The sequence below is a fragment of the Emys orbicularis genome, chromosome 4 (genome assembly GCF_028017835.1).
Source record: "Emys orbicularis isolate rEmyOrb1 chromosome 4, rEmyOrb1.hap1, whole genome shotgun sequence".
Lineage (NCBI taxonomy): Eukaryota > Metazoa > Chordata > Testudines > Emydidae > Emys > Emys orbicularis.
Window position 1 is genome coordinate 144,574,300 of NC_088686.1, and position 15,908 is coordinate 144,590,207.

At 44.0% G+C, this 15,908-nt stretch overlaps 1 protein-coding gene across 1 annotated transcript; it reads right to left on the minus strand.

Annotated features, from left to right (window-relative positions):
• Positions 1–11,096: 11,096 nt before the first annotated feature.
• On the minus strand, positions 11,097–15,211 carry C4H1orf116 (chromosome 4 C1orf116 homolog). Its single transcript, XM_065404540.1, has 3 exons — positions 15,119–15,211; positions 13,062–13,239; positions 11,097–12,484 (listed from the first exon to the last, which is right to left on the minus strand). The coding sequence occupies exons 1-3, from the start codon at positions 15,209–15,211 to the stop codon at positions 11,097–11,099; spliced, it is 1,659 nt and encodes a 552-aa protein (XP_065260612.1).
• Positions 15,212–15,908: the final 697 nt, after the last annotated feature.

The following is a 15,908-nucleotide window of genomic DNA, read 5'->3' on the forward strand; positions in this document are numbered from 1 at the left end:
AGGTCTAATTTCATGTTGGTTCAAAACTGTGTTTATATGGTGGCCACTTAAAGAATCTCACATGACTGGCCAAATACAAAGAAGTCCTAGAATATCCTGAGCTACAATCACAGTGGGAAATGATTATTAATCATAATAATACGCTCTAGTTATACAGTGTCTTGCAGCAGAGGATCTCAAAGCTCTTTAAAGGCATTAAGTAAGCTTCACAATTATCCCAGGAGGAAGGTATAATTATCCCTATTTTACAGAGGGGTAGGTTAAGGCACAAAGAGTGACTTGCCTAGGGTTGTATAATGAGCAGCGCTGGGAAACCGATTCCAGGAGGTCCTGCAATTTAGGACTGTAATTCAGCAAGTTGCTCAAAGCATTCAAAGTGTCACACTGAAGTCACCTCCATTTAAGTAAATGAGACTATACAGGTGCTTAAAGTTCTACATGTGCTTCCTGAATCAGGACTTGGATTCCTAACTACTAGCTAACACTACCAATAGCATGATCTACTCCACAGCTGACATGCACTCTCTTAAGGCAAGGGTGCGGGTGTGTCTTTCTTCTCGGGTACAGGGGCTGGCTTCCTTCCTATGTCTTTTGCTGAACTCCAGGTCATTTGCAGGCTCAGTCCCTGGCCAGTGAGAAAGAAGAACTTAGTGAAATTAAAAAGTGGCCAAGCTTTGAAATAGATCATCAGTGCTCTAACACACGTGAGAGGATGGTAGGCGTCTTTCCCTGCTGTGTGAACCTAACAACCCAGCAGGCACTTGGCTCTTAGTGTCTGGGTTGGGACGATATGGCAGATCTGAAAGTGAAGTTAGGGGAGCCTATCTATAATTTCAGCTCAGACCTGCAGTTTTCAGTTTCTGACATACATGCATGTATATAAAGGGGCAGAACCTCTGCTGGTATATTGTCATGGCTCCAGTGAAGTCAACGGAGCTGCAACAATTCACAACAGCTAATGAACTGCCCCATGGTGTGATAAACTAACAGTATGTCTAAGCCAGAATATTTCAATACATACTGGAATATATGCTCCATTAAAAAGCCACAGACATTTATCCCATGTCTCAGATTCAAAACAAGCAGCTGTAAAGAATCCAGCTAAAACATGTTTCCCACAGGACAGATTTATTACGTTGTCTAGTGTCGAGATTGAGAAATCTCCAAAGTAGTAGAAGTTGTAACAGTTTCCCATTGAGATTGTGGCACATCTAGGTTGTCAAGTATCGGGGGTAGCCATGTTAGTCTGAATCCACAAAAACAACAAGGAATCCGGTGGCACCTTAAAGACTAACAGATTTATTTGGGCATAAGCTTTCGTGGGTAAAAAACCTCACTTCTTCAGAGGGCATTTCACCCCGGAGGATGCCAGCTACGCTGGGATAAACCCAATGGATACATCTATAGAAGTGAGGTTTTTTACCCATGAAAGTTTATGCCCAAATAAATCTGTTCGTCTTTAAGGTGTCACCGGACTCCTTGTTGTTACAACTAGATTGGTGATTTCAATGCGTTTTTTACTGATGCCAGTTGCTTTATGAGGTTCCTTAAGTACTAAGAACATAAGAACGGCCATACTGGGTCAGACCAAAGGTCCATCTAGCCAGAATCCTGTCTTCCAACAGTGGCCAATGCCAGGTGCCCCAGAGGGAATGAACAGAACAGGTAATCATCAAGTGATCCATCCCATCTCCCATTCCCAGCTTCTGGCAAACAGAGGCTAGGGACACCATCCCTGCCCATCCTGGCTAATAGCCATTAATACAATCTGGAATCAAGAGGGAATCAGGATTTAACTTCCAGATTGTATTATATAAGGGCATCATCTTTGATGTCATCTGATTTTAATAAACCACTTATCCTGGATTTGAGCTGGGTTGTTCAGTTGGGTGATAAGTCTTGGTAAATTCACATAAGAAACAGAAACTACCTGTCTGAGCCCATATAGCCCTGATGGGTCAGTACACAATCCCTGCAAGGCATTAAAATCAAATTGCCTGACAGCATTTATTCTAATTCATAGGGAGAACCTTGCTGCCCACCGTGAGATGTCTCTACTTTGTCCAAGTATATTAAAGCTGTTGAGGTTACATTCACCAGTTCTTTGGGTGATCCTTCATTACATTCTCCCTTCACCCCAGTAACCTGGCCAAATGCCAACTCGGGCTCTGCTCAGAGTCTCGTCCTTAAGACACAAAACCAGGAATAAGGAGACATTCCGGATTTCTATTCCTGCCTCTGCTGTCCATTTCATGAATGTACCTGAGCAAGTCAATTAACCTCTCTGTGGCTCAGTTTCCTTATCTGTAAAAAGGGCCTAATACTTACCTACCTCACAGAGGTGTTATGAAGCTACTTTCAGAATGTCTGGGAAGGTTTTGAGATCTCTAAAGGTTCTGTAGAAATGTAAAGTATTGTTCTTAGTAGTAGGAAACAGTATCCCTTTTTACTTTCTCTCCTAAGCTGCAGTGCAGTGTTGCTGCATTTCAACACAGAGGTGGCTGCATTTCAGTGACAATAGAGGTGATTCCTGTAGCTTCTAGAATCATTAGTTTGTAAAACACTTTGAGACGGGAATGTCAACTCATTATCTTATCTAATCTAATCTCTAATACATAGATAGATATAAATATATATCTATGATAGTGTGTAGTTTTTCATATTAGTGGTGCTTTATCCTTTATAATCCTGCAATTTATTTCCCCCTGTGGCATCAAACAAGATTTGAATTAATATTTGATCAGTTTATTCTAGTTAAAAATAATTAATTTATGAAGTTTGTTAATAAGAGTGTCCCAGATAGGCAAATATATAGGTTAGAGTGAAGGTAAATTCATTCTATACATGTAAGGATTATGAGTTGCATAAGGGATATAAAAAAAACTGTTTTGGCTCCCAGCAACTCATCCTGCCAGTGTTTATGGAACAATTACATCAATGAATGTAAGTGAAAGAATGTCATGACGGATGCTAAATTTCCCAGCCCCTACAGTAAACATCACTGAAAGAATATCTGTTGCTTTGTGTGTAAATTGTCTTCTGACCCAGCAGGTTTAAACTAGTCTGGGGCACAAATAGCAGCAAAAGAAGTTTCCACCCAGTTATGAACTCTTTACGCCATATACTTTGAAGTGCAAATGGTTCTCTTAAATGAAAAGGCAGCAAGTTAACTGAGAGAGAGGAGAAGAAATTTCAAGATGGTGCAGACTGCGTTTGTCAGGCTGTATTAACACACAGGTTATGCTCTGAAACGTGACTCTCTCAAGATGATATCAGGTGGCTCTATCTGTATTGACTCCCCATGTGTCCAGGCAAATTTCCTCACTTTACAAGTCCAAAGATGTTATCTGCTCCCTCCCAACCTGGGATCTGAAAAAATCAAGATTGGTCCTGCCTGTCTCTTACGTTATCACCGGTGATAGAGATCCTGCAGGCAGAATTTAGCTGGCATCTTTGGTGATGGAAATGTAAGGCAGAATGGAATCTAGCTCTCTCTCCCAGAGCTGTATCCACCCTGATGGGTTGATCACATGAGGGCACTTTACCAGGATGGTTTTCGTTTACCTTTTAAACCCCTGTAAATAAGGGAAATCCGGCAGGTTTGATGTTTTATCATCAGCATGGTGTTCCCTTGGCTACCAGTGGGCTGGGAGAGATCTCCCGTCCAAAGGTTACACTATTGGGCTGATGCTTCAGTGGAGCTGCACCCATTTACACAAGCTGTGGATCTGGCCCAATGGATGTAAACTGGAAAGGGCACTTAAAATAAGACGCGGACTGATAGCGCTTTGCTCCGCCCTCTGGTGACACACAGCAGCAGATTTGTGGGAGAGCGCTGATGGGCTCCAGCAGAAACATTGTTGATACCTCCCCCATGGAGTGAAAACACTTGGCATTTCTCCCACATCCTTCTTCCCGGGGTGTCAAATCGTTTACTAATATTTAGTTCCACCCTACACCAGGTAACCAGTAAGATAGGCACTTTACCGATGGACATACTAAGGTGCACGGAGGTCCTGTGGCTAGATGAAGATTACAAAGTGCATGAGTGAAAGAGCAGAAACTTTAGGGCAGGAATCCCAGTCCCCTGCTCTAATTTAGTAAAGGAAAAAAGAATTCACACGGCTCTAAGCGGGGCTCAGAAGATACACACCTCAATCTCCCCGCTTAAATCACTCTGGGCCTAATTCACCACTACCTTGCACCTTCTCTAGTCATTTGCACCTGTGCAAAGAGGATGTAAAAAACCCCTCCACTCAGAAAGGTAGCATTTTACTGCAGCAGCGCAAATGATCACACAAGGGGCAGGACAATGGAGATTCAGGCCTTGAGCGTTACGCTTCTCCCACTTTGTACTAAAAGAGGCTGACCTGAACTTTTTTCTGGTTAGTCCAGTTCTTCTGCAGACTTCCTCCAGCACTGTAAAACAGTTGAATATTGTTTGGGGTTCTGTAAAGGAGTTTGTACCCATCCATGACTTGTATGTCATGCATCTTAAAAAGAGAGTGTTGTTTTATTAGACATATTTTAACAGATACCTAGGCAGCTTTAACCTAAAGGCAATCTGATCTTGTTTATCTAAGCAAAAAGGTGGAGTCTGCCAGTATTGCTCAAAGAGCTTTTGTGTCAAACAAAACCTTTGCTTGGTTATCAGCGTGATTTTGAAACCGAGGCACCATTCCAAAATGATCTTGGATAAAGGAAATATCTTAGGTGCAAAACGTTCAGTCTAATTAACTCCCGGGGGATATTATGGCATCATATCTGTCATGCAGTGTGGCAAAGTATCGGTTAAGTTTCCGGAGAGAGATTGCATGTCCAAAGTTTACACTACTATGCTGACACTTCAGTTCAGAGATGCCCCTTTACAACAGCTGTGGATTTGGCCCATGGGATGTAAACTGAAAGGGAACTGTATAAAGTAAAAGCATGACAGCTTAACACCAACATAAGAGGTGCCACAGCTTCTCCTCTGCACTAACTCTAGCTGTCTGTGTGCTGTCAATGGGGTAAATTAGATCCCGATTCTTATCATGGGTGGGTGGCTGTGGGTGTTTTGTACCTCCAGCCTGGCAGCAGCTGCTACCTCTATCCTTCAAACAAACTGGGGCAACTTGGAGGCCAGTTTATTTTATAGAGTCACTAGCAACCAAATTATTTATCCCCACAAGTCGCCCTACTCTCACTGTGTCTGTGCTTCCAGAGCTGGGACATTGGAACAACAGGCACATATTCTTGCATGGTGCCACCTGGAGTTAAGCCCTCGTGTGTAATCAGTGTTGATAAGTGAATTCTTCGTTAGCAGGGAGGGTAGAGCTGAGCCACTCTGGTGATGTTATTTCAACAGCCAGGAAGGGCTCCCCAGGACCAATCTGCCCTCTCTACTTCTAGTTTGATCCAGTGTGACTCCAGAACAGAACACGCGGCTTCAGACCAGCATGGCTGGGTGCAATCTGTTCCTAGGAGAGGCATGAGGAGGACTGGAGTGGGGGGGGGGCCTGATGTGAATACAGGGTTTAGGAAAACAGACCACATCCTCCCTTGATCCCTGCTCCGGATGAGCCCAGAAGCATGTCCCCAAGCCAAGATCACCAGGCAGTTTAGGAGGTTGCATTGTGGGTCTCCAATACAAATAACTTGTCACATGACCCACTTGTAGTAGGAAAATGGAATCCAAGGACTAAACTCATCCCTTACTGGTGCAGGGACTGGGAAAGGGATGGGCCAGTTCAGTAGGTTAAAGCGTCATAATTTGTGCCCAGTTGCCCAAGTCCCCTACGGGCCTTGTAACCGCTGGAGAATAGCTGTCCCAGCCCTACCACTTAGAATCCGCGCCTGCCTCCAATATGCATCTGACACAGAGGGCTGCAGCAGGAGGCTCCGTGGCTGCTTTGCAGCCCCTGTGGACCAGCATATCACAAGGCCACAGCAATGTGGACCCCTAGATTTGCTAGGCCTGGAATGGGCCCATAGTAGGTCTGACTCCAGGATCAAAATTCAGTAGCAGGATTTTCACACTGGCCAAAGAGCTTTAGGACAATTCACAAGCTCCTCCAGTGGGATCCAGTGTGTCTGCAGGATATTTCATACTGGGCAAACCAGAAGGGTTTCCAGCTAGGCACTGTTCAGTATAATTCACCTGCTTCATTTCCTCTCGACAGTGTGTGGGTTTGGGTTAATGCTGACCAGCCCACTATCAATTAAGATAATAGCTTACCTGCAAACAAACTTTGTTTTCATAAGCAGTAGTTTATCAAGCATCTTTCTCTGACATTGTTTGGATTCTTTCCAAGGGGTGGTACTTTTCATTTATTCATATTATTTTGTTTGCTTTCTTTTTCTGCTCTATTTTGTGGAGGGTTTTTAAAGGGGTAGGGAGCTGGACCCGTTGGTGGGGTTTGCAGGAAAAACACTTTTAAAAGAAAGATGGTCCCAATTCAAAATCCTAGCTCCTAATTTCCCCCCCCCCCCAATTTTGGAGTGATTAATTAGAAACCTTGCTCTGAATATTGTAGCCTGCACCCTTCTCTACGTTTTTAGAACACCATGGCCCAGCTGTTTACCAATATTTAAGCATGTTCCAAACAGCAGTGCATGGTCTAAGTGACTTAAAGCCCTAAGTGTCATTTGCAAAACTGGCAATGCCTACATACCTTTGAAAAATCTGGGCCTATTTGCATTATATTGACCTTAAAAGGAATGTTGATTGCTTAATTTCACTGCCAGGTTAGCTGTCTTATCTCTGGCCTGTGACTTTCTGTAAATATTGCATGCAGTTGACATAGGTATTGTTAGGCTGCATGACTTTTAGCTGTTAAATTTCCTCCTGGGAATAAGGACACTTGCTTTATTCACCCAATTGAATCTTAAAAATGCAAAAACTTGAGAACAAGACTTCCCTGAGCAAACTGTAACATGCAGAAAGAGGCACTTGTATGCTGCTGGGTGGCGTGTCCACAAAACACCACCTTTGCTGATGAGGAATGTTGGTCATTTGGGGCCCACTTTTACTTTCGTCAGAAGAAAGGAGACATTTTAACTGACCCCCAGGGCACCAATGGCAGGACTCCCACTGGCCAAATTTTTGCAAAAGTGGTCATGGATTGTGAGTGCCCAACTGTGCCTGATTTTCAGAGGTGAAGCCAATAGGACATGCAGCAGCTCGGTCCCTTTGAAAATCAGGACCAATGTATTAAAGGAGAAAATGTTCAAAAGGGGCCATCCAATTTAATTCCTTTTCGACAAGAATAGCATGGGCAAAGCAAACCAAGCATATGGTAAAATGAGATGAGATACTCTTGCTATCCATATCTTTTTAGTTCTTCTAGTTCAATACTTTTAATAAATTCATTAATTACACGTATAGACTGAGGAGTAAACTCATACAAGAAAGTATGATTGGCGGAGCAGAGGTTGGTGATGGAAGGCTAGCTAAAAAAGCAAGTCTGTAGCAGAGCCTGGGTGGCAGAACAAACAGACTCAGATGAACTTTTAGGGGGCAGGGCTGTGGACCGGGGCCGCCGGGGGGGGGGGGGGGGCAAGTGGGGCAATTCGCCCCAGGCCCCGGGCCCCACAGGGGCCCCCACGAGAATATAGTATTCTATAGTATTGCAACTTTTTTTATGGAAGGGGCCCCTGAAATTGCTTTACCCCAGGCCCCCTTAATCCTCTGGGCAGCCCTGCTGTGGACAAAAAGGTTGCAGAGAAAAGCAGAGTTGTTTGTGGGAGGAGAGTACCATAGGAGCAAAAATGTCTGCAGCATTCACAGAACAAAGCATCTGTGGGTGGCTGAAAAGACACAGGAAATGATATGCACATTGAAGACAAGGATGTGGTATCTGGTATAGAAGGGCATGCAGGCCTCATTCCAGCCATCTTCTACTCTAGGAACTCTTTAACGTTGCATTTCTGGCACGAATAAGGTCACTCATCAGTTACTGTGGGAGATGCTATTTTCCCTCCAACGAATGTGGCTGCCTAAGGCTATGGGAAGAGTTGCTCAGGCTTACAAGTGTTCACCTTAGAGCAGCGGAAGATCCCAGGAAGCCTACGGGGATCAGTATGACAGGTACAGCTTATGACTTTCAGCTCTGAGAGGAAATGTGTATTAGCCTCAGGGGCTTGAAGAGTAGTCTGACAGCTGTTTACCATGCTCTCCCTGCACCACACTTCTTGGGGAAGGGGAGGATAGCAAGGGAAAGCCAGAAGTAGAGTAAATTTATTAAATACCCCTTTTACATCTGGGAGGTGGAGTCTCAAATTCCCATAACTTGAACAAGTAACAGGGCCTCAGCGTGACAGAAGGATTTTTTTATGTAATAAAGTTGAAATATCCATTGATGGCATCAGCTTGTCTGAGCTTGTAAATCTGAAGCAATTTTTTTATTGCTACTACAACCATTTCTGTTCAGTTCTTTTACAGAGAGTTGCAGCATTCTGTACAAAAAGCCAGGCGACAGCAATTGGAAGAGCTTACAATAATAGAGGGAAGCCCCAGGAACATACAGACACAGGCTAGATACTGCGAAATATCAGAGAGATCCCTTCAGGGAAAGAGAACAAACAAACTAACTCAAGGCTGACAAGGGGAGAAAAATCTTCCCCCAGTGACATCATTAAAATGTAGAATAGTCTTCCAAGGAATTGGTTGGCACTAATGAGTTATAGAGGAGTGGAAGGGAACTCCTGGGTTAAAGTTCAGCTCTCTGCTATTGCAGGCAACCTCCTCAGACTGTCCAGGCTGGTCCTCCTAAATAAAAATGTACAGAGTAGCGTTCAATCCTGAATTGGTAAGGGGGAGCAGGCAGGGCCCACCAGCTTTTTAAGGGTCTCCTCTCTATGCCACAGTACCTGGATCTTGCTATTCTAATAATGTGGGCTATGCATAGCTGCTGTCATGGCTCAAAAGTTGTCTAAGGTCCTGATCTCCAGATTAAAAAAAAAAAAAAAAAAAAAAAGTGTTTCTGGGCTCCTGGACTGAGCGCAGAATTTAATCAGAGTTAAAATGGTGATGCACTATATAACCAGAGAATTATAGTTTAGTTGTGTAGAATAAGTGATGAGTAACTGAAGAAGAGCTGGGGGTGGGGGAAGAAATCTATTTGCAGCTGCCTTTTTGTTGAAATTTCACCTCCACTTTCTAGAAGCAGGAAACTTAAAGGAGGTGTAGCAGAGCATCCCGCCACTGGCCAGCCACCTCACAGGAGAATGTGGGTTCTGACTGGTCCCTACCTGTGCTCCGGTCAGTACCTAGAGTCAGTTTGGAGGGGCAGGCATTGCTCTTGGCTCAGCTGTGACATTGTGTAACACATGTTTCTCTCTCCAGCACAAAGGTCATCTGAGTGTAACACAAACACACGGTTCTGATCGTACAAAGGTTCGTGCTGTAGAGCGGAGATCAGAAAGTCCTAAACTGTAGTTGTCATGCTCACCAGCTCAGGCCTCCCAGGATTTTCTGTAGCGCTGATGCGATCACCCAGAAGCATGAGCAACTCTTCCTCTAACCTCAGGCAGCTACATCCACTGAAGGGAAAATATTGTCTTCCATAGTAACTGATGTATAGCCATATGGGACATTGCTGGCAGGATGCTATGTGCCCAATGATTAATTAAAGGGTTGACTCTGTTGCTCCTGGATACATGCATCATCGCAAGTTTTGCCAAGTCGGGGCAAGGCGTCATTGCTCGGGCTCATTGCTCGTGAATAGATCCAATTAACCTATACAATTTTAAAAGTGTATGGTATGCGATGAACTTGGAGAGGAGGCCAAGCCCATAGCAGAGAAAGATTTAGCCTTAGTGGTAGCTACCACTTCTCTAGAGTCTAATGTGCTAGAATAACTAACTGACCCTATCAAGGTCAGTTCAGAAGTTGACTCAAGTTTTGCTCTGGCTACCATCCAACACAACCCTGCTTACTTTAGTGGGTTACACTTCGTATCACAGCAAGACCAGTAACTGCTGTCATATTATAGAAATGCAAGTAAATACCACATTAAAATAGTGCAACTTTTCAGGTTCTGCCACTCAAGTGCAGAGGGAACAGTTTCCTTATTGGTTCACTGCTCCAGGTTGAGAGGATATTTAAGAATAAAACTTGTTCTTCCCACCCTCCAACACCTTACTGTTGAAACATACTGTCTTTTAAAGAGGAAATCCACAATATACAGTCATTTGGCCATTTAAAATAGTTTATTACCAAAATAAAAAACCTCTAAGATAAAAGGTGCATAACATAAAAGCTGACAACAAGGCATCAGCAGTAGTTTGCTCATACAACTGGATATAATAAACCAGATGTCAGATAAAAGTTCATGAAAGCAACCAACAACAACAATCAACTTCTGCTCATCTGTATTTTTCCTCATATTGGGCAGCAGTTCTGAATCTGATACCATTACAAGTTCTATTGCCAGTCATCTCTCAGGCAGACCCACATCAGGCACACTTACTCCTCACTGCTATCCAGGCTAAAATATCCAGGTCCTGTTCACACTGGCAGTTGCATATGCATCGCTCCCATTGGCTTCAGGAGGTACGTGCATGTGCCCAATGTGATGATCAGGTCCCAGAAAGCTTTGAATAAATGTTTTATATTAATAAAAAAAACCACACACACACCTGAGCCAAATCCTGCCATCCTGTCTTTCCCAGATTGGCTCCCCGCACCCCACCCAGCCACCACATGCCAGGAGTTCATGGTTTCCAGACAGTGAACATTTAGGGGAGCAAATGCAATAAAACATTTAGGGGAATGTTCCCATCCATATACTTATTCCCATTACATATAAATAATTATATACACTATATACATGTGATGTCTATTTAGCATGAAGCTTTGAATAATTCTAATGGCAGTATTAATTCAGGCCTGCCCTCCTGAGGCCCTGGAGGGGTAGAAATCAAACTGTGAAGATGCTCATTTTCATACTGTCAGTTCAGAGTGTGCAGAATTAATCTAAGTGTGCCTAGAACCCTGTTACAAGACTTTGCTGTATTCACCCACAGTTTGTCCCATTTTGCTTAAGAGGAAGGACAGAAGTTCCTGTATTCATAGCATAAAAACATAAGTGAATTTGCACAAAGTGTCCAATTGTTTATTCCTTCAGTAGGCCAAGTTTTTTCAGAGCCTCCCGCCGGTTTTCATCTGTAGCTCCTTTAGGGGTGATTTTTACGCTGACACAAGTAGGCCGGGGAAACTTCAGCAACGGGTAAGATTTGCGCTTGTCACTTTTCCCTGGCTCCTCGTTATCAGATTTGGATGCTTTGAGTTCGATAAAGTCTTCCCTTGTGCCGAGGGAAGCTGGGCGTGTTCGGTTATTCCTGATAACACTGGGAGCCGCCATCTTAAGGACTGATGTTTTGCCAAGTGAGCTGCTGTCCGTGTTCTGGTCCTTGCTGCTCAGACCTATGCCTGAACGCTCCAAGGTGTTGGATTTGATTGTCTGTCTCAAGCCAGGAGCAGCGCTCTCTGCTGGATTTAAACCTGGAGCATGTTGTTGGTCAGATTTCCCATTCACAGGAACATCAGTTCCATCATCACTGTTTAAGTTATCCCTACTACCAGCCCTAGGAATGAGGACAGGGTTTGGTTTGGGAGCAGTAGGAGGTCTGACAACATGGACTTTAGATTCCCTTCCTTTATCATGTAGGAGTCCCAACTTCTCCAACGCCTCCCACCTGGCCCTTTCCTGCTTTTCCACAGAAGAGTCACTGGTGTTGGATTTGTGCTTGGGTGAAGATGGAGAAGGCACTTTTCTATTGTGATGGGCGTCTACGAGTGGTGCTGGGCTGATTTTGCTAGGTTTCAGGATAATATTTGGTGGCAGTTTTCTTGGCTTTGGGGCTGTGGGAGGCCCTGGCTTGATGTTTGAATCGAGAGAAGCTTCTTTTGAGGGTGATTTCTCTTGGTTGCCTTGAAGATCAGGGGCTCCCTCTCTTCCCTGCTCATGATGTTTCTTTTCCTCTTTCAGTGGCAGCCTTGCATTCTCTGGGGCAGAATGCTGTGGTGCAACTTCAGCTTCATTCCCCATTGCTTCCTCAGCTTTTCCCTTTGCCTCCAAATTATTAGGTAGTAGCTCATCTTCACTGCCATTGCCAGACCCTTTGCTTCTGGGATCCTGGAAGGGTTCAGGGGGGCAGATAATTACAGACTCCAAGTCTGATGGCTTCATCTGAGTACTCATGCTGGGCTGGTGATTTGACTTGTCCTCAACCCCCCTTTTCTTGGGCATCTTCCATGAAGACTTCCCTGGTTCTTGAGCTGTTGGAGTTGGACCATCAGGGACGTCAGCTGCTTTGCTGACAGAAACCTTGGTGGTTGTTTGTGCACTTCCTGCATTGACACTCCTTGGAAGGCTGCGGTAGCCTGAGCTTGTAACCCCCACTGGAGCAGAGCTTGAGAGAAGAGATCCATGTTTATCACCCTTTTGTTCTACTTCATGTCGCGGACCAAAACTTTCAGTGGGAGACCTACTGTCCAAATCTAGACCAAAAAATAAGTGTTAAGTGTGCAGCTATATGCAGAGCAGTGTATCAAGACCACCCACTAGTTACATACAGAGCTAACCTTTTTAATAGGGCTGCCAATGGAACAGAGCCAAGATACCCAACTTAAAAGACTTACTAGGGGCATGTTAGCGGTAGGGAGGCTAATATTTTCTTATTGCAAAGACAGTAAGTTTGCAGTTAGTGACACACACATTGCCTGATGAGTCCTAGAGATTAACATTCAATATTTTCCAGTGTCAACAGCATATAGATATTTTGTCCTACAGTTTTGCAGACTAGCTGTTTACCTTTACCAGGACAACCAGCAGGCTCTTCTCCAAGGGTAACCTACACTAGGTGCATTGGAGAGACAAAAACCTTTAGTCCCTTCTCCCCACCCCAGCACAGATTTTTCTAGTCAATTGTGCACTACCAAGTGTTTATTGTATGAGGGAAGCTGGGACAACGTTCTGTCCCCCCTACTAAGATTTCCTGCATCACAGGGCTTTCAGTCCTGGCCACAGTCCAGGCCCTGAGTTCTCTGGGGTTCAGAATGCAAGTTTTAACCTTACTTTTTGGAACAACATCTCTCTTCGGCCATGTCCTGGGGAGCTTAGAACGTTCAGCATAATCTATCTCATCAGCAGAAACCCCACTGTCTGCTTCCGTATCCAGAGAATCAATAGTTTCTTCTAGGAACATCAAACATTCCTTTTCCTCCACAGATAAGTAGTCATAGCTGTTATCACTCTTAAAAAAAAACAAAAAAACAACCACAATGGGGAAATTAGGCATAATGCTACTTACAATACCATTTATAGTTTAAATGAAGCCAAGGACAGCTCTCTCCCGCAGGATCTAACTGTTGAATACCCAGAAACTGCCAGTCTGCCTAGTGACAACCACTCACCACCAGAAGCACTACTTAAGCAACCTCATTTGGCAATATAATCAAACAGCCTCTGAGGATTTGGCATTCCCAATCAAGCAATTAGAATCATGCCCCCGGCAGCAGCCACTAACTTTCCTTTGAAGCATCAGTAATCCCATAACACATTTGGCTGGCTAGTTGTACTCTGGACAGGCCACATTTGTATGGATCAGCCATAGAGAGTTTTGGAAACTTGTCTAAGCATCCAGAAATTGAGGTCTTATGAGTATGATGGCTTCTCTCCATGCTCTGTAACCCTCCCACCCCCTTTTAAACAAGCACGATAGGATCCGGCTCAGTTATCACTGGACTGTAAGCAACTCTTCTTCTGTGTCACATCAAGCCTTAGTGTCCGGGCCAAGGTAAGATGCTATTCGACTCTGTAACTCATCGTTAGAGGCCTATAAAATTGAAGGCATGGAAGGGGGGAAACTGCATTAGGCATGACACACAAATCTCCATCTTGGAAAAAAACTCCCTTATTTTAGAAAAAGGCTTCAAGCTGGATCTGGTATCATACAGCAACTAGTTTGCCCATCCCTATTAGTTATAAAACAGGTCTATTTCTGGTGTGCAATAGCATGGAGGGTCTGTTCAGTCCAGAACTGCAGTGACTTCATTGCAATATGCTCCAAGTCCAAGAGGAGTAACTAGTCTCCCTAATCCTGGAATGTGTTTAATACAAACTAGCCCTAATGGATGGGCGCAAATGATTTTCACTGTCTAATGGGCCAAATTCATCACTGGTTTCATTACTGACTTAGTTGGAATTAAATCAAAGTGGAGTGTGGTTTAATACACGTCTCCTTTAGATTAACTTGGCGTCAATTTGTTATAGTTAGTTACACTTTGGTCCCTCTCAGGAGATCTAGCCAGCTAGACTCCTCCTACCCAATGAACTGAGTGTGTGGGCCCTGCTGCCTGACAAAACCCAGTCTGGATTCAAGGCTCTAGCAATTCAGAAGAGGCAAAATGATAGTCCCCACTGGCCAAGCCATTCTGAGCTACACAAAGCTCAGCACATCGGCAAACACAGACACAGCCAACCTGCGCATCAGTTGGGAGCAGGAGATCGGCTTGTTTTGTAAACTTAAGTTTGCCACTGATAGATCTCTCACTATACTCTCCCATTGTACTACCATCTGGGAGCTCCATAATGTATAGATCTTGAGCAATACCACCGCAGTTCAACTGCCAAGTGTTAAGATTGCTTTGGAGCCAGAGAAGGAGTTTGGCATCACAATTCAGCTGTACTGATTCATGCCTGTGGTGATGAGTCTTTTATAGGACTTTGCTTAGGCGAAGAGATCGCCTGTGTTTGTGCTGCACAATGGTTTGATTGCTGGATTATACAAGAGAGAGAGAATGAAAAAACTGAGGAGTCAGGTGGCACCTTAGACTAAGATTTATTTGGGCATAAGCTTTTGTGCGTAAAAAACCCACTTCAGATGCATGGAGTGAAAAAACTAAACTCTTTGGGGGCAGGAACCATCCTTTTGTTCCATGTTTATACAGTAACTAATACAATGGGGTCCTGATCCATCACAGGGGCTTCTTCATGCTACTCCAGTACAAATATGTATTTAAAAAAAAAGAACAGAGCACTTTCTGCCTACCTAGAATCCCTCCTTCAGAACCTTCAGGGCCACTCTGCTGCTAGCCATGGAAAATAAAGGTTACTTTAAAATGTTTACTTACAAATTCAGAGTGGCTTGAGTTAGTGCTGACCATGCTGTCACAACTGCCAGAATCTTGACCAGCTGTCCCTAGCCACAAATCCTCTTTCGGCATATCACTGCGGCAAGAACTTCCAGGAGCAGGTGTAGAGTAGTTCCAACTCAAGCTGCAGAAAGAGCATGATGTGTTAAGTGTTGCATTAGTTCTGCCCAGAGCTCGCTTGCACCAATTCAGACGCATCAGCAATATTAGCATTCAACTCTAAGGAAGCAATGAGGACTTCAGCTCTGTTTGATTTGGCCAGCCTTCTATTCTGAAAGACTGTTCACAAGTTAGTGACTTTAAAAAAAAAAAAAAAATAGAAGTCATCTGGAAGACTCTAGGGCTCAATAGATGTGTAATAGGGTAAATGCCACCAATTCAAATCAAGACCATCTCTATCCACTGACAGTCTAGGCGTCTCTGCAACATGGGTAAGGTAGTGATTAACGGGCAAGAGAAAAGAAAGCCAGAGAGCGAAAGCAATGCCATGGTTAGTTCTCCGCTCCGCTAGGCTCAGTCCACATGCTGGGATGGGATGAAGCAATTTCTGAAATTGTGCTGACCACTTTGTCCTTGTCACCACTTGCTGTTTGAACATTTTTTAGTGCTGGTTCAACTGCGTCCATTGGCAGAAGAGGGTAAAATTTGTAGCATAGACAAGACTGAAAAAAACATAGCCAAGGTATTTTGGAGAGTTTAACAGGTGAGGCTAAATCTTACCAGCCTGCTAACTGAACTAGCTAGGACGTTGCTTTGCCATGAGCTTCCT

Bases quoted from the DNA above. Each gene is read 5' to 3' on its own strand.
- C4H1orf116 (XM_065404540.1), bottom strand. From the start codon at position 15,211: ATGCCGAAAGAGGATTTGTGGCTAGGGACAGCTGGTCAAGATTCTGGC. The intron at 13,240-15,118 runs GTAAGTAAACAT...TTTTTTTTTAAG, and splicing joins ACTCAAGCCACTCTGAATTT to AGTGATAACAGCTATGACTA. The intron at 12,485-13,061 runs GTAAGGTTAAAA...TTTTTGGTCTAG, and splicing joins GAGAGATGTTGTTCCAAAAA to ATTTGGACAGTAGGTCTCCC.